Genomic DNA, 22,363 nt, shown 5'->3' on the forward strand with positions numbered 1-22,363 from the left:
ACTATTCCTTTTTTGGGAGATGAGTTGTTTTATGGAAATTATTCAATTGGCTCCAAGTAATTTATACCATTGTTTTAAATTATGTATTTATTACATTTTATTGTTAAATTTGTGTCTCAGACTTGCAGTCAGGGTGTTCTTCCAAACAAATGCTTTTAGTTTTGCACCCCAAGAAGTGATGTGGTGTCAAACACTATCCCCTTTTTTTTGAGGAGGAACTTCAGGCCATATAGTTTCTTGTACTCTGCTGGGTGGTTGGTATGTCTGGGGTGCACTCACCCTCAACCTACAAATAGCGAATAAACCACTGGCTCTGTGATGCATCTTAGAGGAGGCGTGTCCCTATGTTTGCCTCTTTTCAGGTGATGTAAGAATGAGATTTAGCAAGACTACATTTGGAAAGAAGGAAGGTTAATAAAAGCTGGTACATGTTCTGGAGGCCCAGGGTGCTTGTAGAAATTCAACTTCTAAACAGAGCAAATGTGTTCATCTGATGGGTTTAATGTGCCTGCTTAGTCTTTGGTAGCTTGAACATCCCTCCAAGGGTGACATGGTGGTTAGCATTTACAAGAGGGGCACTTGTTCAGTATGTCTGAAGAAAATATCAATGTATGAAATACCCAGTGCTTCTGCACCAAGTGTGAGAATCGCAAATCACAGCGATCAAACCAAACACACAGCTCTGGCCTTGCTCATATCAACACTTTTTGTACAGTATCTACCCATCCACTAGTCTTTCTTTCACTGGTTTCCCACTCTTGTTGACCCTGTGTATAGGACCAGTTGTAATGTGGATCATGTGAATGACCAACCCGTGAATGTCATTTTTTTTTTATATAATAAATTAAGACGTGTCACAAAAAGCTGACTGCCTGTGTGTGCTATGGCTGAGTCAAAAGGGAGCAGGAGCCTCTTTTTGTCACTTTCATTTTAACATTTGATGGATATTTTCTAGTCCTTTCATGTCTTATCTTTACTTGCTTTAACTTTTGCTGCAGACATGTCATTTGCTAATTCAAAGCCTTTCATCAGACAACCATCGTTTATTTGGAATGCTGTTATAGAGTGGCCAGAACTTCTCGAACATCTGGGTGAATTCGGTAAAGTAGTTAGTCTCAAAAATGCAACAAACGAGTGGCCTGACACTCACTTGAGCGATGAACACCTTGGTTTTTAACTCATTTCAGATTTGTATGAAAAACCAACTATTCACCTGGTTCATACAATGAAAGCAAGCTCAACCTGCCCCTACATGTTGACAGCATGCAGAGCCATGCAACAGGAGAGCACCACCCAGAACAGCCTCGAACCTCACACTTCACAGGCAAAATACACATTTATACGACAGGAAAGCTGCACGCAGGCTCATTACATATCAGACATGCCATATTAGCCAGCTTTAGAAATGCTGTTGTCTTCCATGTTCAGCTGACCTTCCCATCATGTGCGATTGTTTCTTGCACTTTTATGGACCTAAGGAATTTAACTTCTTTTCCTTCGGGCTGTAAGAAGGCGGCGCCGCTTATCTTCATACCACAATGGTGAGTTAACAGCATACCATTATTCGCTAACCAGTAAATCAGATATTGCCTCTACTTTCAGGTAAACTGTGTTCAGGACTTCTGTGACTTTTTTAAAATGAATCCCCATGACCGTTTTCAGCCTTGCCCCCAGGGCAGTGTGTTCACTTCCCTTCCGGACCCGCTCGTTGCTTTTTATTGAACTATTAAACTAACTTTGATCAACAACTGTATATTAGTTTAAAGGAGAGAAAGCTTGTATTTGTGAGCATTTAAAACGTAATTCCACCAGCTCCCTCATTTTCTTACTGTTTGATTTTCTTCGAATAGCTGTACAGGCTTGTATTTCGCTGCGCTTAAGAAAATAAATGGTTTACCAGTTGATTACGAGATCAGCTGAGCGTTGGGAGGAGTGATGATTTACTTGCAAATGTATAAGTAGTACTAATAAGAGGAAGAACGGTGGCACAGCGCCTGGGTGGTGCGAGAGGATGTGGGTTCGATCCTTGTTCAGTCTGTGGAGCTTGCATGTTCTCCCCTTGTCTGCGTGGGTTTGCTCTGGGTGCTCTGGTTTCCTCCCACAATCCAAAGACATGCTGTTTAGGTTCACAGCATAGTGTGTGAGTCACAGAAAGTGTGTGTTCCACTGATGTATGGATGAGTGACCCTTTGTATGTAGTGTATCTTGCAGTGTAAGTCACCACGGTGAATAAGGTGTGTGGGCTGATAACACTACATAGTTTGTTGGAAGTCGACTTTGAAGAAAGGTGTCTGCTAAATAAATAAATAAATGGAAGAACGAGTGGCAGCATCAATCATCATTTTGGAGTGATTACTATCAAATTTTCCAATGCTTGCCTGTAATACTTCAACATATAGCCACACTTACTGCTAGGGTGTTAAGGGCTTGCTCTGTTTTTTCATCAAGAACATGCTGAGATCAGCTCAAGACCACGAGCCCGGCCGTTGTCATAAACATGCCGGGGCAGGGCTGCATGCTGAAAGCAGCTGGGAATTGTGGGAATTCTAGGACGTCTGTATTCACCACTATAAATACTACACTGCTGTGTGAATTGGTGCTTCTTAGGCTGTACCTGTCTCGCGGTACAAAAAGACGTCAGTGGTAAAGCGGACTCTCGATTTCTCTTTTCCCTGACCAAACCTTCATCCACCATCTACTCCCAGGGGAGCAAGGAGCGCTACCCATGGCAGACCCAGAACGTGAAGGTGAGCGGTGTGGATGACATGGTTTTGCTGTCCAAGATCCACGAGGATGCTGTCACGGACAACCTAAAGAAAAGATACATGGACGACTACATCTTCGTATCCTCAACCGTACCTTTGTGCAGCAAAATCTCATCAGATTTTGGGATTAGCATACTTCATAATAATGCTATAAATCTTCTGCCATAATTTCATTTCTCCACCAAAAATTTTTTAATTTCTTGGGTAATTTTTATCATGCTCTCTATAACGGCACAGGGTTGCCTGAAAAGCAATCTGAAAACAAAGGCTTTCCCTAACTCTGACTTCTCAGACCTACATAGGGCCTGTGCTGATCTCAGTCAATCCTTTCAAACAGCTGCCGTACTTCACTGATCGTGAGGTGGAGCTGTACCAGCTGGCGGTGAGTGAACGCTTCTCCCCCTAAGGTCATCGTGCGAAGCAGAGCTCCTGCGAGACAAAGATCGTTACAGGATTGATCAGAGATGATCTGGATAGCATTTGAGACACATGGATAACAAACACCCCTATAGAAGAGAACCTTGTTAGGAGGTGGGGTGTAAATAAATGAGACGATGCAAACAAATCCCAAGCGTGAACATGTATAAGAGTGTCAACAGAAAGCATTTGGAATGCTTTGTTTATTCTTGGAGGGGGTGTGGTGGCGCAGTGGGTTGGACCGCAGTCCTGCTCTCCGGTGGGTCTGGGGTTCAAGTCCCGCTTGGGGTGCCTTGCGGCGGACTGGCGTCCCGTCCTGGGTGTGTCCCCTTCCCCCTCCGGCCTTACGCCCTGTGTTGCCGGGTAGGCTCCGGTTCCCCGTGACCCTGTAAGGGACAAGCGGTTCTGAAAATGTGTGTGTGTGTTTATTCTTGGGCAATGCAGAGAGATTTTCTCATTTTCCTCAAAATAACCGTTCTTCACTTCAATAGCAAAGTGACTGGTTGTAACATTGCTCTAGTGCATGTCGTATGATATAAAATTACCAATGGGGCGATCTCTCAAGTGACATAAACCTACCCCATCCAGGCCCAGTATGAGAACCCTCCTCACATCTATGCCCTGGCGGACAACATGTATCGCAACATGATGATCGACAGGGAGAACCAGTGTGTCATCATCAGGTGTGGCCAACATCACTATGTCTCGCTACTGTTTGGTTTGTTCGGTGCCCCTGTAGTACAGCGTTGTACTCGTACAGTGCCCATGTTTACTCACACATTTTTTCACCCTATGTTTGAACTACACAAACCTTTGCACTGACAGTTTTATTAAATGAGATTGCAAAAGCATTTTCTAAACATTGATCGTCCTGCGTGCGTGCATGTGTGATTTCCTTGTGGAAGTGGAGAGAGTGGGGCAGGCAAGACGGTAGCAGCCAAATACATCATGAGCTACATCTCCAGAGTGTCTGGTGGGGGTCCCAAAGTGCAGGTGAGTTTGGTGGGATTCCTCTTTCACATCATGCTCTCTTGGTCCTGACCTACAGGGCTGGTTATCAATTCTCAGCCTGTCCCCATTCTTCTGTCCTACACAGCATGTGAAGGACATCATTCTCCAGTCCAACCCACTATTGGAGGCGTTTGGGAATGCCAAGACAATCCGCAACAACAACTCCAGTCGCTTTGTGAGTCTGACTGCTGGGGTAGAGGCTGGGTGGGTTGTCTGTTTAACAGCGACCTCCCCCTGAGCAGAAGAATACAGTAATGCATAGTATACTTGTCCTTAGCTTCCCTGTCTAAGACCAGGTTAGTGGTCATGTATGAGTTATAGACATTATTCCTCACTTTTACCATCCACTAGCCTCAAGCAGATGTTGGTGTCCTCTACAGGGGAAGTACTTTGAAATTCAGTTCAGTCTTGGGGGAGAGCCAGATGGTGGGAAGATCTCCAACTTCCTTTTGGAAAAGTCCAGAGTGGTGTCTCAGAGCCAAGGGGAGAGGAACTTCCACATCTTCTACCAGGTGACACCAGTGTGCTGAAGAGTCATGTGTCACAACCCTGTGGTGAATTTCCTTGAAGAAAGTGTTCAATATTTAAGAAATTCCAACGATTTAGTGCTTTTTTCTTGTCTCCACAACATAGGTAATTGAACACCAGAACTGGAAAATGCTGATTAACTATATTGAAGCCAAAATATGGAAAATTAAGTCCCGCTTTCAGCCAATGGGCAACAAAAGGAGGTATCTCCTGGTTTTCATGGTGTTGAATCTAATGGAGTGGCCATTGTGACTTCTCTCTTCCAGCTGATAGAGGGCACCACCAAGGAGCAAAGAGAGACACTTGGAATCACTACTCCTGACTACTACCTCTACCTTAACCAGTCTGGGACATACACGGTGAAGGACATCAGCGACAAGAAGGACTTTTCGGACACTGTTGTGAGTCACGGCATCCTAAGCTGAGCTGATCTCATGGGCTGGTCAGTCTGCGGTGGTTGAGTACTGCTCAGTGTTTGGCCTTTGGCGTTCTGGTCATGTGTTCCTCGTAATGTTGCATCGCTGTGTGTCCACCCCCATGACCCTAAACAATCCTCAGGAGGCCATGAATGTGGTAGGCCTGTCTGTGGATGAGCAGGATGCAGTGCTGCAGATTGTGGCTGGAATCCTTCATCTGGGCAACATCACCTTCAGAGAGGAGGGAAACTATGCCGTAGTAGACGATGAAGACTGTAAGTTGAGCAAAAGATGCAAACATATTTATTCTGTCATGCCTGGACCATATATTTTGAATTTCAAACATGCCACCACTGTCCTCTCCACTCACACGCCTCTAGCACAAACTCAAACAAAAATACACCTGAAACAAATCCACTCCTTTTCATAACTAACGATAAGATCACAGAAACACAGATACTGTACACCCCTTCCTAAATTAAAAACCTATCACAATTAAACAATCATCATCACATCTGATCAAAGAAAAGAGTCAGTATGCAAATGTGGTCCTTTCATTGTTTATTTCATTGTGTAACACCCTCTCTCCATACACCCAGTCCTTGCCTTCCCAGCCTACCTTCTAGGCATCAGTCAGGGTGGGCTCAAGGAGAGGCTAACAAGTCGAACCATGGACAGCCGCTGGGGGGGGAAGTCCGAGAGCATCCTAGTAACCCTCAACTCGGAGCAGGCCTGCTTCACGCGGGACGCTCTTGCCAAAGCCCTGCACTCTCGCCTCTTCGACTATCTTGTGGATGTGAGTCAGTCCTTTGCCTTTAGCTAGCGCTTTCTGCATCACTGAATTACAGATTCTATCATAATATAATATAATATAATATAATATAAAATTACGGGGGGGCGCGGTGGCGCAGTGGGTTGGACCACAGTCCTGCTCTCCGGTGGGTCTGGGGTTCGAGTCCGTATGGGACAAGCGGTTCTGAAATAATATAAAATTAAATATCCTGCAGTGGGCTAGCTGCCTGGCCAGGGGGCGCTGTTTTGCAACCACCATAGAACTCATAAATCACAAACAGTACCAGGATATAAAATTTGTATTCTTGGAGTAGTTTTTTTTTAAATACATATTTATTAATATTTCTGCATAACAACAAACAAGAAACTTAAACACAGACGACAGCAATTAAAAAAACACTTAGCTCAGAAGCAATAAAATCTAAACAAGTTCAAACACATGGAGATCTCAAATGTAGAGACAATTACGGCATTAGATAAGTCATCTTCTCAGTACAGTTGATATATAATTACTTGTGAGTGCTCCCACACCTTATATAATGCAACAACCTCTGAATGTTGAAAGTTTGTCTTGGGGAAAATTCTCCAGTATAAACCTATTCTATTTTTCTGCTCTAGTTCATTTATTTGACATCCATAAAAAATATATTATATTATATACTGATATTTTTCCTTGCACAAAATAACAGGTTGTAAAGCCTTTTCTTAGCGCTGTTACTGTTTGAAACACCAAGTAAGAACAGTCCTTGAGAGTCTCGTCAAATACGCTAACAGAATTGTTCACTTTTCTGTGAAAGATCTGTTTTTCTACAGCTGAGATACGAAAATCTGTGAACAGTTTGGCCTTTTTTGACACGATCTCTCTATCTCTGTACATTTTTTTCCCCCCCATACTCCATATGATGATGACTTGCGTGAGACGGTTTACACATTCATCTTCACGATCATCTGCACTGAAAAGGCCATTAACAGAGCCATACAGAAGGACTGTGAGGAGATGACCATTGGCGTGCTGGACATCTATGGCTTTGAGATCTTCCAGGTGAGCAAGGACCTGCCTTCCATTTGTACATGCAAACACTTTTTTGTCACATTTTAAAATGGAACCTGTTGAGCTGTAATTTATTTGTTTTATTTTTTTTGATAAGGTGGTTGATACGTACCGATCTCCTTAAAAAACTATTTTAAGTAGGATGATTTCTAAGATTGTCACAACCTGCAAGGTTCAAAAGATAAAATATGTTCAGTGGGACATTTTGCGGTGTCTTTAACTAAAATATGACCTTTTTGTTTGCTTGGCTAGAAAAATGGATTTGAGCAGTTCTGCATCAACTTTGTCAATGAGAAGCTCCAGCAGATTTTCATTGAGTTGACGCTCAAGGTTGAGCAGGTGAGCAGTCAGTGATTGGACCTGACTGTCACGACCACACCCACGTCTACACCGCTGTCCAATCACATGCTCCGGTTAGTCTGATAAGTGATTCATTGCCCAATGGCGTTCCAGGAGGAGTACGTTCAGGAAGGGATCAAGTGGGTGGCCATTGAGTACTTCAACAACAAGGTGGTGTGTGACCTCATTGAATCCAAAGTGGTGAGTGTGAAAGCCTGAGGACTACGGGACAGTGCCTTTCACTTCACATGGTTGACACAAGTTCATTGCTACCAGTTTTTTCATGACAGCTGGTACGCAAGAATACTTTAACATATTTCTCTTAATTTTTCCACTTTCGAGAAACTACCAGTTATAAACATAATTAAAATACACCAGCTCCTCAATTTACAAACACAACTAGGGCATGAAATCTGTGCATAAGCCTAATGTTACTTTTACCACCAAGTCACATCAATAAAATCTTAACACGGAGATTTCTTAATTTATTCACAGGCTGGGTTTTGTAAAAAATTGTGGGTACTCCAATAATGAATAAAAATATGTTGTGATGTTGATATGTTGTATGTTAATATTTTATTGACTTTGAACAAGATTAAGAATGATTTAAAATGACTGAAAATGAATGGACGCTGTCTCCGATTGCTGACTGATTTGTCCCATAAATATATACAATGTCTATCATTTCATTATTGATCACCAGCACTCAAGAATTCCAGCCATGAGCAGTAAACACTGTGGAAGTGAGTTGAATGAAAACGATCCCTGTTCTGTTTTGTTGCTCTTTATTGCCATCTGTTGGCTTGGAGTGTAAGTACAGGTCACATTTGTGCTGCAACGCATAGAGATAAAAATACTGGAGAGCTGAAAATGATTAACCTGAGCATTTGTGGCACAAGCAGCCATCCATTGTCAACAACCACTTGTCCCGAGCGGGGTCGCGGCGAGCCGGAGCCCCGGCAACACAGGGCGCAAGGCCGAAGGGGGGAGGGGACACACCAGGACGGGATGCCAGTCTGTTACAAGGCACCCCAAGAAAGGCTCGAACCCCAGACCCGTCATACGGTGGGCACCGGCCGAACCCGCCGGGCCACTGCGCTTCCGCAAGCAGCCAGTCATTTCCTAATATTATAGGTGGCAGTTTGGTTCACGTATTCTGGCAGAAGACAATAAGTCATGACTAAAAATGATACATGAAACGGATGTGATAAAGAGCACATACTGTATATGGTACCTAAAATGTGTACTCATGTGAAGTGGACCACTTCCAGCATTGATTTTTTTGGTATTTTAATTGACCCAGAATCCACCAGGTATCATGAGCATTTTGGACGATGTGTGCGCCACCACGCACGCCAAGGGCGAGGGCGCTGACCAGACCCTGATGCAGAAGCTACAGGCCCAAGTGGGTTCGCACGAGCACTTCAGCATCTGGAACCGGGGCTTCGTGGTGCACCACTACGCGGGCAAGGCAAGGAGGCGCCGTGGAGCACGCTCACTTCCTCTGGTCTTTGGAACGCGCCTCAGGTCGATCGGAATTTGCGGATGATGTTTCCTTCTCGCAGGTCTCCTACGACGCCGGCGGGTTCTGCGAAAGGAACCGGGACGTCCTCTTCTGCGACATCATCGAGCTCATGCAGAGCAGCGAATTGTGAGAACCGGCACCGACCCGCTCGGCGTCCGCCACCAGCACGGTCTTTCACATGGCACGCTTGCTCAGAACTCGTCCCGGCTCCGACCGCTTTCTTTGACCCCTCTCCTTCTGACTACGTTCACTTCTGCGATGCAAAACTTACTACGTTCGCACTTGCGTGAACAGGTGACCCAGCAACCGCAATTGTCTGCCTGTCGTCTCCTTCGTTTATTTGTCTTCTAATCTACATCCAGCGCCTTCATCAGGGACCTGTTCCCCGAGAACCTGTGCTCTGAGAAGAAGGGTCGGCCCACCACGGCCAGCAGCAAGATCAAGGTAAGGGTTGGGGGCCCGACGCCTCGGTGTGTGCTCGTGGGGGAGTGTTACATATACACACACACATATTGTCTGAAACCGCTTGTCCCGAGTGGGGTCGTGGCGAGCCGGAGCCTCACCCAGTAACACAGGGCACAAGGCTGGAGGGGGAGGGGACACACCGAGGACGGGACGCCAGTCCATCGCATGGCACCCCGGGCAGCTGGTAGTGTAGTGGAAAACGCTGCTGCCTTTGGACCCGAAACACACAAGTTCGAATCCCCCCCTCCATCTCTAGTACCCTTGAGCATGGTACTTGCCCCAAAATCGCTCCGGTAAAATTACTCATCTGTATGAATGGGTAAATCATTGTAAGTAGCTAAACTTTGGACAAAAGCGTCAGCTAAGTAACTAAAAATAACACTATGTTGATTTACCCATTTATACAGCACTAATATAAATGGTGCTGTTAATCTCTGCACTACCTGTTGCTCTCTGACTGGATGATGAGAGTTAGGTTGCTGATGATGCAGATGATGATGATGATGATCCTCTGTGACGGCACACAGAAACAGGCCAACGACCTGGTCCGGAAGCTGGTGAGGTGCACCCCGCACTATGTGCGCTGCATCAAGCCCAACGAGACGAAGCAGCCGGGCGACTGGGAGGGCGACCGCGTCCGCCACCAAGTGGAGTACCTGGGTCTGTGCGAGAACATCCGAGTCCGCCGGGCTGGTTACGCCTACCGCCGGAGCTTCGACAAGTTCCTGCGGAGGTGGGCTACTGGAGAGCCTCTGCAGTGGACCGTGGTCTTTGTGGTGGAATCCTAGAGGAGACAACGTTCCGCTGTGCAGGACACGATAGGTGTGTATGGTCCAACCGACTGTGCTCTCATGCCCCCCGCCTCAGGTATGCTGTCCTGAGCAGGGAAACCTGGCCGCAGTGGCGTGGGGAGAGGAGGGCAGGGGTGCTCCATCTGCTACGCTCCGTCAACATGGACCAGGACCAGTACCAACTGGGCCGTGGCAAGGTCTTCATCAAGGCGCCCGAGTCGGTGAGAACACCATCCGCCGCCTCCTCGTCCTTCTCGCGGGTGCACTTGTCCGCCACAGATTAAATATTAAACAAAATGTTTGTAAGAAAGGAGACCGCGTAGGACCAGATGGACGCTAAGGTGCCGCTGGTAGATAGACGCTGCTGCAGCTTTACAGCCCTGTGTGAAATTAAGGGTTAAAAGGAAGTGAAGGGTTACAGTGAAGGGTACACTGAAGGTAAAAATGAGAGTTGCATATTTAATGAGCCCTTTACGAGAAATGCTCTGATTTGATCAGCTGTTCCTGCTGGAGGAGATGAGGGACAGGCGGTTTAACGGCTACGCCAGGATCATCCAGAAGGCCTGGCGCAAACACACCGCCGTCCGCAAATATGTGCGCATGAGGAAAGAGGGTGAGAGGGGCTGGAACGTGGCCGAAGAGTGTGTGTGTGTGTGTGTGCATGAAACTTTTTCTCAGTGTCTCATATATACGGAGGGTCATTAGGTCACACTGTGCGGTGACCTCCTGTCTCGTTTGCCGCAGCCTCGGACATCCTGCTGAACAAGAAGGAGAGGCGCCGCAACAGCCTCAACCGCAACTTCACGGGCGACTATATCGGCACCGAGAACCGGCCCGAGATCCAGCAGTTTGCGGGTCGCAAGGAAAGGATCGACTTCGCCGACGTGGTGATCAAATACGACCGCAGGTTCAGGGTGAGCAACGCGAGTGGAGCCCGAGCTTCCAGCAGGTGGAGGAAGCAGTTGACAGAGTGAAGCGGGAACCCAAAATGGTTCAAATACTGACCTTTCATCATGAAAGCAATAAGAAAGCACAAGATTTTTGGAACTTGACATCATTCCCGAACTCTTCTTATGGATTAGAAATGTAAATTTTGAAGACGTTTTACCCTCAGTGTAGCATGAGCAGATGTGAAGCGACAGCTACTGCGTTGTTCTTTTCTCCTCGCCCTGCAGCCTGTAAAGCGTGACCTCATCCTGACGCCCAAGTTCCTCTACCTGATTGGCCGAGAGAAAGTGAAGCAGGGTCCCGAAAAAGGTCAGATCCGAGAAGTTCTGAAGAGGAAGATCCACCTGGAGAAAGTCCAGTCTGTTGCTCTCAGGTGCCACGGTTCAGAACCCCTGTGCGGCTGCTGTGGTCTGTCCTTTAAGAACACAAATGTCAGAGTTCCAAATTTTCAAAGCCAAAAACACACACACACGCTGGCTGAAGCCGCTTGTCCGAGCGGGGTTGCGGCGAGCCGGAGCCTAACCCGGCAACACAGGGGGCGAGGCTGGAGGTGGAGGGGACGCACCCAGGACAGGACGCCAGTCCGTCACAAGGCACCCCAAGCGGGACTCAAACCCCAGACCCACCAGAGAGCACGACCTGGTCAAACCCGCTGTGCCACCGCCCCCTCAAGCCAAAAACATTTTTTAGCTATTTATGTTTAATTGGAAATTGCATTTTCTTCACGTCTTTTTTAAAATTACTGTTAGGGAGTGACAGTGACTTGTGTTTTTGCCCCCAACAGGTAGATGGCAGTAAAGAGCACCAGCTCACTGCCACGGTATTTACAGCTCGTATCTGGTGTTTCTGGGTACTGGTGATCAATAGCAAGAGGGCAAATTTAGTGTTATCCAATGAATTTGTCAGTTGTTGGTATTAGTTTTTTTTTTTCTTTTTTTTTTGCAGAATAGAATTTTTAACATTTAATTTTGATATAGTGAGAAGTTGGTGAAAATATTAAGTCCTATAAAGTTTTTTTTTTTTTTTTTTAAACTTATAGCTACTGTATATTGAGAATTGAGGGATCATATTATTAAGACTTTATTGATTGTTACTTAGTGACTTTGAAATTATCCACAAAACTAATAACGAACAGATTTCCAGCCCCAGGTGTGGCTGTAAGTTGAGGAGCCCCGGTAGTGTCGTCTGCCGCTGCAATGTTGGCAATTCCGCCAAAACGACAAAATTAAAAATAGGCCACGCAGCCGAGAAAATCTACCGTATCACATTTCTGTCTGCGCTGACAATCAGTTCCCGAGCAGCTTCCCACAAACTCAATCCCCCCCCGTGCCTCATCTTCCCTCTGCTTGACCCCGCTCCAGCACTCTCCAGGATGACTTTCTCATCGTGCACGAGGACGAGTACGACAGCATGTTGCAGTGCGTCTTCAAGACCGAGTTCCTCAGCCTGCTGTGCAAACGCTTCGAGGAGAAGACCCACAGGAAGCTGCCGCTCATGTTCCATAACCAGTGAGTGAGTCGCAGCAGCATGGACACCAACTCTCTTCATGTCCTCCTCTGCACCGCTGCTGTCCCTCTCGCGTCTCACCCGTCTTTCGATAGCTGGGCGTTACCCGAAGCTGTTTGTTGACCCGTGCACCAGAAAGGTCTCCTCCACGTGCGAGAACACACACCCGAGTTGCAGATGGTGCTGAGCGAACTGAAAGTGCAAACATTTTCCAGGAACGTGTGTCCCGACGTTCTCATCATCCTCGCAGACAAGCAGCTGTCCCACAATCTGTCCTCTTTCTCTCTGTCTCTCGACTCAAGACTGGAATTCAAGATCAGAAAGGTGGGTTGGGGTCCCTTTGGAGGGATTAGCACAAGGCAGGTCCAGTTCCAAGTGGGCCAGGGAGACCAGCCGGTTCTGAAAGCCACCAGCAAGGTCCTCACAGTCACCATTGGACCAGGTCTTCCCAAGAACTCCAGTGAGTCTGTGGCACTAGTCCACTCTAGTATACATAGGATAGTGTAGTGATTAGAGCTGCTGGCTTTGGACTCAGAGGTTGCAGGTTCAGATCCCTGATTCTGCTGTACTGACCCTGATTGACATAGTAATAATTACCCAGCTTTATAAACAGGTATAAATCAGTGTAAGTCGCTTTAGAGAAAATGTCCGCTAAATATGAATAAGTATTGCAGTGCCGCTGATCATTGAAAGAGATCAAAGCATCATATTGGTCTTTATTAATTATCAATATTCTGTTGATTAGTTGATGCTTTTATACATTGCACCTTACAGTATTACCCATTTATATACCTTATAAGTACCCTGTTGGAGGACTACATCTGGCAGCTCAAAAGACTTGAACCATCAGCCATCACGTTACAACTCTGTCACTCCATGCTGCCCTCGCTAATCGCATTAACCGTTCTTTACATTTTCTGTCTTGTTTCCTCCCGTCTCTTCCCACTTTCCATATAATGTGTGCAGGACCAACCCGGAAGGACGTTCGGAAGAGCCGTCACTTTGAAAAGCAGGCGCCGGACATGGGACAACGATCGCAAGGTGACAGGAAACCAACAGTTGATTTTCCATGATGATCACTGATGTTCTTCCCAGCTGAGGGAGGCAAAGTGCCGAACAATGGATAAAGCAGGACCGTTAGAGAAACTGTGATCATGTATGGTTGAGTTGGTAAGCCGTTTGACAGCTGAGGAGAGGAAAACAAAAAAACTCCCAGCCATCATGATGGGAAGAAAAAATTCTCTGGGGGTCTGAGTGCCAGTGGCTACCTACCCTTCCTGGATATTCTGATGTGTTCATGACCATTAACATCCAGCAATCAACAAGCTTTAGTCAGTGACGAATGGTTCTCTTTTTGGGTCACTGAGGCCTATTAAACGAATCCTTCACTCTGTCTTATATTTCTCTTTCCCCAGGTCCCACCAGGGAAGGCAGCAGGGGCAGGATGGCGCATCAGCAGGGGGCACAGTCCTTGTCCAGGAGGTCCCTTCTCTGCCAGCAAAGCAGTGTGGATCATCCCAGTCTACCGAGACTCCGCAGGTCACAGCCACTCCAGCCCCAGAGCCAGAACCAAGTGGATATGGGCTTCCTGAAGGTGCCTGACCAGGGGGTTGCTAGGTGAGTCCATGAAAAGGATATTGTAAATGTGAATGCTGATGTGTGGGTTTCATGACTACATCTCACCAGAGGTTTCTAGGGTGAATTAGTGAAGTGAGTTTCCGGAAAGTTCCTCATTTGTAGGTTAGCTAGACCACCGAATGTCACCTGTCAAGCTAAAGATAGGTAAGATCTTTAAAACTAGATGTGGTAGAGTATAAAAGTCAGGGGTCAGAGGTTAGGAGAGAGCATGGATGGTAGAGAGCAGCCAAGATGATTCCAACACTCATATTGGACTGAATGGAAGAACCAGAACTTCACATCAGCAGATAAGGGCTTTTTTCTTGAGGTGATGTGTTACTCGTCATCTTGTCGAACCAGACACACAAGCTTGCGTTGCTGTGTTGTGTAGATTTTCAGTTCAATCAAAGTCTTCAAAAAAAAAACCCCTCAAGCTGCCATGTTTCAAAGGACATGGAATTTAGAACTGAGCAATGAAAATTAGCTGCACACAATAATCCCAGTGTTTTCGGTCTCCGGTTGCTTTGCCAAAGGCTGGTTGGAAACATCACTCGGTGGCTGAGGGTTCAAGATGATCACACCACACTAGATGCGTATAACCACTGCATAGGAGGTAAATTGCATGTGGTTTATACCAACAATGAATCATTTCCTTCAGTGAAGTCACTGCATTTTGGGAAAGTGAAAATCATGCTAATAACCTCTTAAAGAGCACAACGTCTTCTGCCGTGCTCCATCAGACTGGTACTTCCTGTCGATAGCGTGCAGCTTCCTTTCAGCTTGCACACTTTCTAAGTCCTTGACTCGTTGCCAGAGGAATCTGCTCCTTGGACTTGCTCTTGGAGCTCTTCAGACGGAAAGCCGCAATTAGACCGCCCTTCAGGGGACATCCTACTCCAGTAACACGACATCCAAGCCTCCTGTGACCTCTTGCTGTCTTTCGAAGGCTCCACAGGCGATCCACTGAGCTGAAAGCTGTGCCGCCAGTGACCTGCACAAAATCTGTCGCCAAGCCCAAGCCTCAGATCCCTCAGTGCAGGGCTCTCTGGGCCTACGAGGCTCAGGACTCGGACGAGCTCAGCTTCAACACGGCAGACATCATCGACGTCCTCGCCGAAGGTATGACACCTTTGCGTCTGCCTCTCAGAAAAAAACTTGCCTCCTCTGGGCAACGTCTTAATGTCCCCCTTCGCCCCTGGCTCAACGTTGGTGTCTCTCTCAGACCCCTCTGGCTGGTGGTTTGGTCATCTCCGAGGGAGAGAGGGCTTGTTTCCCGGCAACTATGTGGTGAAAATGTGACCGAGTGCTGACAAGGAGGTGCTACCAGGAGCTATGAGCGATGGACCAGAAGTCAGGATGAACAAGGATGACAACTTTCAGTTGAGGTACCTGCTGGCACACTTACTGTGTGCATGTAGCTAAAGCTACAATGGACTTTACCCTATTGTGGGTCTTCGATTGTATTTACCCATCTTACAATGTTTACGAATGTGTTTACAACACTGAAAATGTAACCGTGGAGTCATACACTTTTCAAAAGACAAAATAAAGGAAATGTCATTTTAATTCAGATTTTTATTAAGAGGAATAGCAAAATTAAATGCAAAGCGACGTGATGCTGGTTAAGACACTGAACATGGTGAAGTGTAGCGCTGCATTAAGTCCCCTCCACATCTACTAAAAATGTGCTTTTTGGTAACGTGACTTGAATTCCTTCGGATGTGCACTGTGTTCAAGGTAAAATATTATTTTCTTTTTCCCTTTGCTATTGCACCTTTCTTGTCAAGAGTCGACATTTTACTTTGGCCGCCCTGGACACACGTCTGTATCTGACTGCTCTTAGTAGACCTGAGAGAAAAGACACTGTCCGAGGTCTAGATGCGGTCAGATTGTTGGTCATTTAGAAACAAAGGCAAGAAAATCAAAAATATAGTACAACTTCTCACTTTTAAGCAATAATTTCAGCTTTTATAACTCTGCCATTATAGGAATAATATGATGTGTGGTTAAATACAACAGTCCCCTTCCAGTCAAGGTCATTCAAGGTCAGTGGATTTAATCAAGGATGGAGGAGAACATCTTGGTGCAAGGCAGGTCCTTGAAATACCAACATAAGGAGCAGAGCTGAACTCTACACTTCACCACAAGACCTCCAAAGAAATGTTTACCTGCTCAGACCTTCTTCCTCCGTGCACAAAGTACAATGAATGGGAAACATGGAACAGATTTGAGAGACCACTGAAAGCACTTGGGTAAGGTACCCGTAATCGTTTTCCAGGTCTCCTATTAACACGGAGTCCTCCCCAACACTGGAGTAACTCAATTCCAGCCGCCACCAGCTGTGATTTACACCAGCGTCACTTGGCAGCTTTCTTTCGCTGCTCTTGTGCAGCCTATGCCGACAGAGGAATCCCTCGCCGCTCCACCGGGATGCCCGTCTCCTTGAGGCTGGCGTGGGGGAAGGGGTGGAGAGGGAGGATTGCACAGGTGCAGTCTCCCATCTTGACACTTGGGTGGCGGGCAGCTCCACACGGGCTCTGGGGGGCACCACAGTTTAAAGGGGAGAGGGGGTGGGCGGAGCCGAGGAGGAACTCCTTACAGTATGGCACAATCCGAGTCGTCCTTTTTGTCTCCACGCCGCCTGTGGCCGCCCTGCTGCGCTGCTCCTTGACCTCTGGCCTACAAGGTGAGCCGGCAGTAAAATGAGTATGCTATACGTTTTGACATGAAGCTGAAAATAAAGTAAAAAAATAACATATAACAACAACAACAATAATAAACTGCAGTTGCTCAGTTTGCTGAAGTGACACAATGGGGTGGCAGTAAGGGCTCGAGCCCCGGACACAGCAATCTTTGTGTCTCGGATGGACAGGAAGTGCGCGAGCAGCTGGTCTGTACTGTACCTGGGCTGCCGAGGGTGGGTTCGCCGATGCCTGCTGCTGCTGGTACTCCTCCTGTTGGAGTTGTCGGGCCAATTCCAGGTCGCTGAGGGGACCAGGGGGGGCCCCTTGCTGCTGCTGCAGGGACATCGCCACCAGGTAGTCCTGAAACACACACACAAAGTCTAGCACGGTATCCAAGAGAAAGCAATCCCCCCCTTGCTTCCCTTGACCTGGGTTGACCTTCTAAAGGGCAGGGGGGTGAACGGACCTGATCGATCTGCCTCTGCTGCTCCTGGGGTGTGGGAGCAGGTGACGCTAGCGGAGCGGCTCTCTGAGGGGGGTGGCAGAGCCGGAAGTTGGAGTCACAGAAATTGCCATCACCCTCCACGTTGTGCAGGCTCTCCCACACCACCCCCTCCTCCTGCAGGAACCCCTGGTCCGTCACCAGCAGGTATAAGTGACCCTGGCGAGAGGATCAAAGGTCAAGGAGGTTATTTCCAAATCCCAGAAGGCAGCCCTAGTTTGGGAAAGATGTCTGGCAACGCTCCCCACCATTTGGCCAGCAGGACGATGACAACCAAGTACCTTGTGCTTGATCATGGTGCTGAAGTGGTTGTTCCTGAAGAAGACTGAAAGCTCGCCCTCCTTGGCGGTGGTGTTGAGCTCACACAGGCCGTGGTACGTCAGCTGGGTGGCTGTGGACTCCAGGAACTGCTCTGCAATGAGGCCTGGTGGAGAAGCAGCACATGATGGAGCAGAGTGGAGTGTGGAAAGAGTTATGGGTGGTGCAACTGCCTCTCTGCCCTTATGTTCAGAGGTTTGCTCCCAATGCATGCAACTAATGTCTCATCATCACAAGTCCATTTAGCGTACAAGCGGAGTGAGCCGGAAAAGGGTTCGTACCTTCGCTGATGCGGCTGCTGTCTGTCGAGTGCTTGTAGTCGATGATCTTCTCCACCAGCTGGTTGTAGCTCAGCTTTCCCACTGCTGCGGCCATCTCAAGGCTCTGGAGGAGGATGAAGGATGCTGAGATGAAACCACTCCGCTTTGGACAGTGTCCACCTGCTTCTTCCGCTAAGCTCAAAGTAGCCCAGGGGAAGTCAGGAGCAGAGTATGGTACAGAACACATACACAGGATGTATATATTAATTAGCAGCTCCAAGCTACAACATTAGTGGAAAACACACTCTGGCTCTACCAGATGGTCCCCACCATTCCTTCACACACAGATGTGAGCTTGCTATTTCCTTGTCCATTTCACCTGGGGGTCCACTAGCCAGCCATGGTAGAGCGGGATGTCAAGGAGGTCAAAGACGATGCACTCGGGGGTGTATTCAAAGTCCGACACCCCCGTGAAGCGCACGTTGACGTCCAAACCAGTGGAGAGCTTCGGGAGCACAGCCATGACATCGTTCATGTTCTGTTGAGGGACAGTGACATGGGGACAGTAGACTATGGGTGTGTGATGGATCCAGCGCTACCAAGCACACACATAAAGGGACTCCCCCTCAACCTCAGTGTCAAGCTGGCGCTGAGACAGCTGTTGGTACTACTCTCAATTTTCAGAACTCCACAAAACTGCCTCACTAATTAGCCCAATTTTAACAAATAGTGTAAAACGAATCCCTCGGTTTCTCTAACATTTTTTTCCCCAAGATGATAAACCGCTTTAAAGAAAACCATCTTAATTTAATATGTTTTGTACAATCATCTTGTGAGCTCCATATTAACTTGAGTGTTTTCCTTTTTACATGTGGATGTCTTAAGGGTGACTTTAATTATTCAGAAGAGCAAGATCCTTAATGCGTTCCTAACAAAAACAGCCAATTATCTTATTCACGAGAAGTTCTGCCTTTTTATTTTAAAAGTAGCAGAGAGCACTTTCCTTTCTAGGAGTTACAATCCCTGGAGTCTCTGCGGTAGACGGCGTACAAGAGGCGCTCATCTGCTGTTTATACTGGTTTCAGTTCTGTTTTCCATCTTTTAATAGCAAACAGACACAATTAAAACAAAAAAGACCTGGTTTGGCTCCCGGGGTCTGGTACGTTATAAATTACCCAGCAGCCCTTCACAGATGCACTAATCTCTGATCTGTCAGTATTCTGCAGAGGGGACAGAAGTGCTGAGGTGCAGACCACTCTGCCCCCATCCCAAGGCGCCTCACACACGAGCAGAGCATTCCTGGGGGTTATAAGCCATCGTAGCAGCTTTGTTTTTACCTGCTCAAAGTTCAGTTCCATCCCTTCGGCATTCTCCCTTGGTTTGATTGATAAGACACATTCTCCTACGGAGGCAAACAAAGTGAAATTAATTTTAGGCAGAAGACGCTGAGGCCAACACTTCCGAGCACAACATTCATCTTCGTTCACATTCATCCATTCAGCCAAAACTTTTCTCCAAAGAAACTTACAATCATTTACCCATTTATACAGCTGGAGCAATTCAGGGTAAGTACCTTGCTCAAGGGTCTTACAGCTGGAGGTGGAGTTTGAACCTGTGACTTTTAGGTCCAAAAGGCACAACTCTATGCTAGCAGCTGTACTTTGTTTCCAGATCTCAGTTGTTTGGTACTGTGGGGTAAAAATACTGGTCTTCATCAAGTTTCAGTGCGGAGACTCACCAAGATGTGCCATCAGATCCTCTGTAGAGACCATTTCTGTCTGGGGAGGTAACTTGGCCTGGAGACCAGGAAAAAAAACCTTGGAAAATCAATCAAACCAAAAATGTGCTGCAGCTCAACACCCCACCCCCAAACCCCCCGCGCATGTTGCGCCACAAGGTCATTTTGGTTTGTACAACATTTGCAATGGGAAAACACTGAAAGATCCACAAAGTATCAGTGTCGCTGACCTTTGTGCTTGGTATCGGAAGCAGGTATTTTGGGAAAGTGGTTGGGGTTTTGCGATGAGCTGGGAAGGCATTATTGTACGAGGCGCCAGCTCCAGCCAGCGCCTCACACCCCCCGCCCCGCTAACAGGCCTTACAGCCTTACCTTCCATCGCAGGAACAGGATATTCATTATGGCCAGGAGTGGACAGGGACCGTTTTCGCTCTGGGTGATGATGGGCGTCTTCTTCTCCTTCCAGTTGATCCATTTCACAAAGTAGTAGGCTGGCGTCGAGGGGTCCGAGTCCAGCGGGGTGGCCGTGCCGGGGACAGCGGCCGAGACTCCGTCCACTGCGCAGGCGCCCTCCAGCACCGGGCCCGAGTAGGAGGACGGCGAAGGCTCCTCCACCAAGTTGTCGTTGTTCCCTTCCGACAAGTCCAGGCTGGGCACCGAGAAGGAGGTGGAGTCTGCTGACTGGCTGTGCTCGTCGGACATGCTGCCAGCCTCCGACTTGTCCTCCGCGCTCTCGCTTTCCGGAGCGAGCAGGGGACAATCGGCCGCTCCGTTCTCACATTCTGCACCCTCGCTCGACTCCATTCTGTCCTGGTGTCCGTCCGAGCCCTCGGCGGACATAAGTGTTCCTTCCCCCTGACTCTTTTCCTCAACTGGTGACGACACTGGAGACGACACTGCCTCTTCTCGCAGGTCATCCTGAATTTCTAAGCAGTCATCTTTAGTGATGTCACCATCATCTCCGACGACCTCCACGGTGGAGTCTGCCATGGCTTGGCAAGCGCGCTTCTTGGAGCACTTTATGTGTAAAAATAAGGCGAGGTGATGTCTGCGGGCAGCTACTGACAGCTATTTGCTGTAAAGGGACAGTAGGGTAAGGCGGCGCCTTATCCGTCTTGGGCTAATCTTGTTAAACCGTTCTAGCAGAAGGGCATCTTGGGAAAAAGAGTGTAAGAACGTGAGCTAACACGCACGCTGCTGAAACGCTGCGTCCGCAAGCCTGACTGCACCCTGCCTCGGAATGCAAACCACCAGCATCGCGCATAAGTATAAACAGTCTGAACGAACACATACAAGGTCAACGGGTCCCGCACACGAATACGCTGCGAAATACACATATAAACATAAAAACACGTACGGCCCTTTTGGGTCACAGCAGGAGCAGTACGAACAGGAAAGCCAGCAGACTTGTTCACGGCCACACTGAACTCCTCGCAAAACCTGCTCCGCTGTACAGTCTAGCGGCAGGGCCTGTCGCTTCGCTAGGGTGTTGTTGGGTCAGGACCCGTCGGGGCATCAGGGTTCTGGGCCGGGACCGGCTGGTACCGTAACTTGGGGCTGATGGTCTATTGGAGATGATGGGTTATTCTGAAGGACTTTGGGTCTGAAACACAAAAAGAGAGGATGATCATGTGGAGTGGAGCTGCGCGCCGGCTCTACCTGCCACACACACACACAGTGAGTGAGGGGTGTTGTGCTCAAACACGGTGCACTAAGTTAACTTACCACCCACGGAGTGACAGTCCGTCATCGCTCAGCGGCCGCTCCCGCCTCGCGCTCAGTCGCGCGCGCAGCAGTTCACACTTTTAATTCCACAATTTGTTTGTTTTTTTTTTTTTTTTTTGTTACCTCTGACAACTGCGCTGTTCGTGTTCCTCCACCGGACGCTTCACTTACGGACCCTTAATTACTGTCTGTGGGCTATGTGCTCTTCTCCCCCGCATTTCTCCACGTCCGCCGCTCCAGCGCTTCTTACAAAACGATTCATGTCGCGTTCGCCTCACATTCTAATCCCGTAAACAACAACAACACGGAGTTTGTTCTGTCCGTCAAGCGATTCTTCCAGCTGTCACCTTCCGACTACGGGGAAAAAGTGCATTAGAAAACGAACTTGCGCCGCAAATTACGCTAAACGTTTCCTTAGTAGAACTTTAAAGAAGAATGCGTTGTCGGAGAAACGCAACAGCGGACATTGATGTCCCCGCGAGCTCCGTGAGAGGCGCGCGGTGCGCAGTTTCCCTGCGAGGCCCCTAGTGGCCGGAGGAGCGAACTGCACCTCACCAAATTATTATTATTATTATTATTATTATTATTATTATTATTATTATTATTATTATCCTCCTTCTTATTATTCAGTATTTGCTGAGTTCAACTTCATCCAGATTGTGTTGCCCCAATTACACAGATGCATACTGGAGTAATTCATGGTTAGTACCTCGATTAAGGTAACTACAGCAGTAGTGGGGATACTTTACTAGTAAAACTCGAGCCAACAAAATTTAGGTTTTAAGACTTTGGCCTTGACTTCTGGTCCATGTTTGAGCCCGGGCTAACAGGTTCTCACATGGCAGATGTCAGTTTGAGGGGTCCAGTACATTTCCACTGTTGCGAAGTGGTCACGTGACACGTGTCAACATACGGTAACACCTGTCAGCACCTGTTGATCCCATGTCACGCCGGTTACCCTGGTA

General features: G+C 47.6%; 2 protein-coding genes across 3 annotated transcripts; one reads left to right on the plus strand and one right to left on the minus strand.

The window, feature by feature from the left end:
• The first annotated feature begins 1,156 nt into the window (after positions 1-1,156).
• Positions 1,157-15,706, plus strand: LOC108938894 (unconventional myosin-Ie-like). 2 transcript variants are annotated; one of them, XM_018759873.2, is made up of 27 exons: positions 1,157-1,541; positions 2,706-2,843; positions 3,058-3,147; positions 3,771-3,865; positions 4,088-4,175; positions 4,279-4,368; positions 4,574-4,705; positions 4,988-5,122; positions 5,280-5,412; positions 5,737-5,933; positions 6,891-6,971; positions 7,233-7,319; positions 7,437-7,520; positions 8,623-8,790; positions 8,885-8,970; positions 9,207-9,288; positions 9,837-10,042; positions 10,177-10,321; positions 10,599-10,713; positions 10,845-11,014; positions 11,276-11,421; positions 12,410-12,556; positions 12,857-13,014; positions 13,521-13,595; positions 13,970-14,171; positions 15,118-15,290; positions 15,394-15,706. In XM_018759873.2, exons 1-27 carry the CDS (start codon positions 1,539-1,541, stop codon positions 15,468-15,470), a joined length of 3,303 nt encoding a protein of 1,100 aa, XP_018615389.2. In that variant the 5' UTR covers positions 1,157-1,538; the 3' UTR covers positions 15,471-15,706. The 2 variants fall into 2 exon arrangements, with proteins under 2 accessions (XP_018615389.2, XP_018615388.2); XM_018759872.2 differs by having other exon boundaries at positions 1,158-1,541; positions 7,434-7,520.
• A 55-nt stretch (positions 15,707-15,761) lies between these two features.
• Positions 15,762-21,890, minus strand: mindy1 (MINDY lysine 48 deubiquitinase 1). The gene is made up of 10 exons (XM_018759878.2): positions 21,399-21,890; positions 20,046-21,276; positions 19,674-19,731; positions 19,273-19,337; positions 18,315-18,473; positions 17,957-18,059; positions 17,639-17,781; positions 17,322-17,516; positions 17,075-17,215; positions 15,762-16,850 (listed from the first exon to the last, which is right to left on the minus strand). The coding sequence occupies exons 2-10, from the start codon at positions 20,661-20,663 to the stop codon at positions 16,767-16,769; spliced, it is 1,566 nt and encodes a 521-aa protein (XP_018615394.2). The 5' UTR covers positions 20,664-21,276; positions 21,399-21,890; the 3' UTR covers positions 15,762-16,766.
• Positions 21,891-22,363: the final 473 nt, after the last annotated feature.

This window comes from Scleropages formosus, chromosome 23 (assembly GCF_900964775.1).
Source record: "Scleropages formosus chromosome 23, fSclFor1.1, whole genome shotgun sequence".
Classification (NCBI taxonomy): Eukaryota; Metazoa; Chordata; class Actinopteri; order Osteoglossiformes; family Osteoglossidae; genus Scleropages; species Scleropages formosus.

Excerpts from the sequence above, each read along its gene's own strand:
- LOC108938894 (XM_018759872.2), top strand. Across the intron at positions 3,866-4,087 it reads AACCAGTGTGTCATCATCAG|TGGAGAGAGTGGGGCAGGCA; the intron begins GTGTGGCCAACA and ends TCCTTGTGGAAG. Across the intron at positions 12,557-12,856 it reads CCGCTCATGTTCCATAACCA|ACTGGAATTCAAGATCAGAA; the intron begins GTGAGTGAGTCG and ends TCTCGACTCAAG.
- mindy1 (XM_018759878.2), bottom strand. The coding sequence starts at position 20,663 with ATGGCAGACTCCACCGTGGAGGTCGTCGGAGATGATGGTGACATCACT. Across the intron at positions 19,732-20,045 it reads TCCTGTTCCTGCGATGGAAG|GCCAAGTTACCTCCCCAGAC; the intron begins GTAAGGCTGTAA and ends CCTGGTCTCCAG. Across the intron at positions 18,060-18,314 it reads GCTGGCTAGTGGACCCCCAG|AGCCTTGAGATGGCCGCAGC; the intron begins GTGAAATGGACA and ends ATCCTCCTCCAG.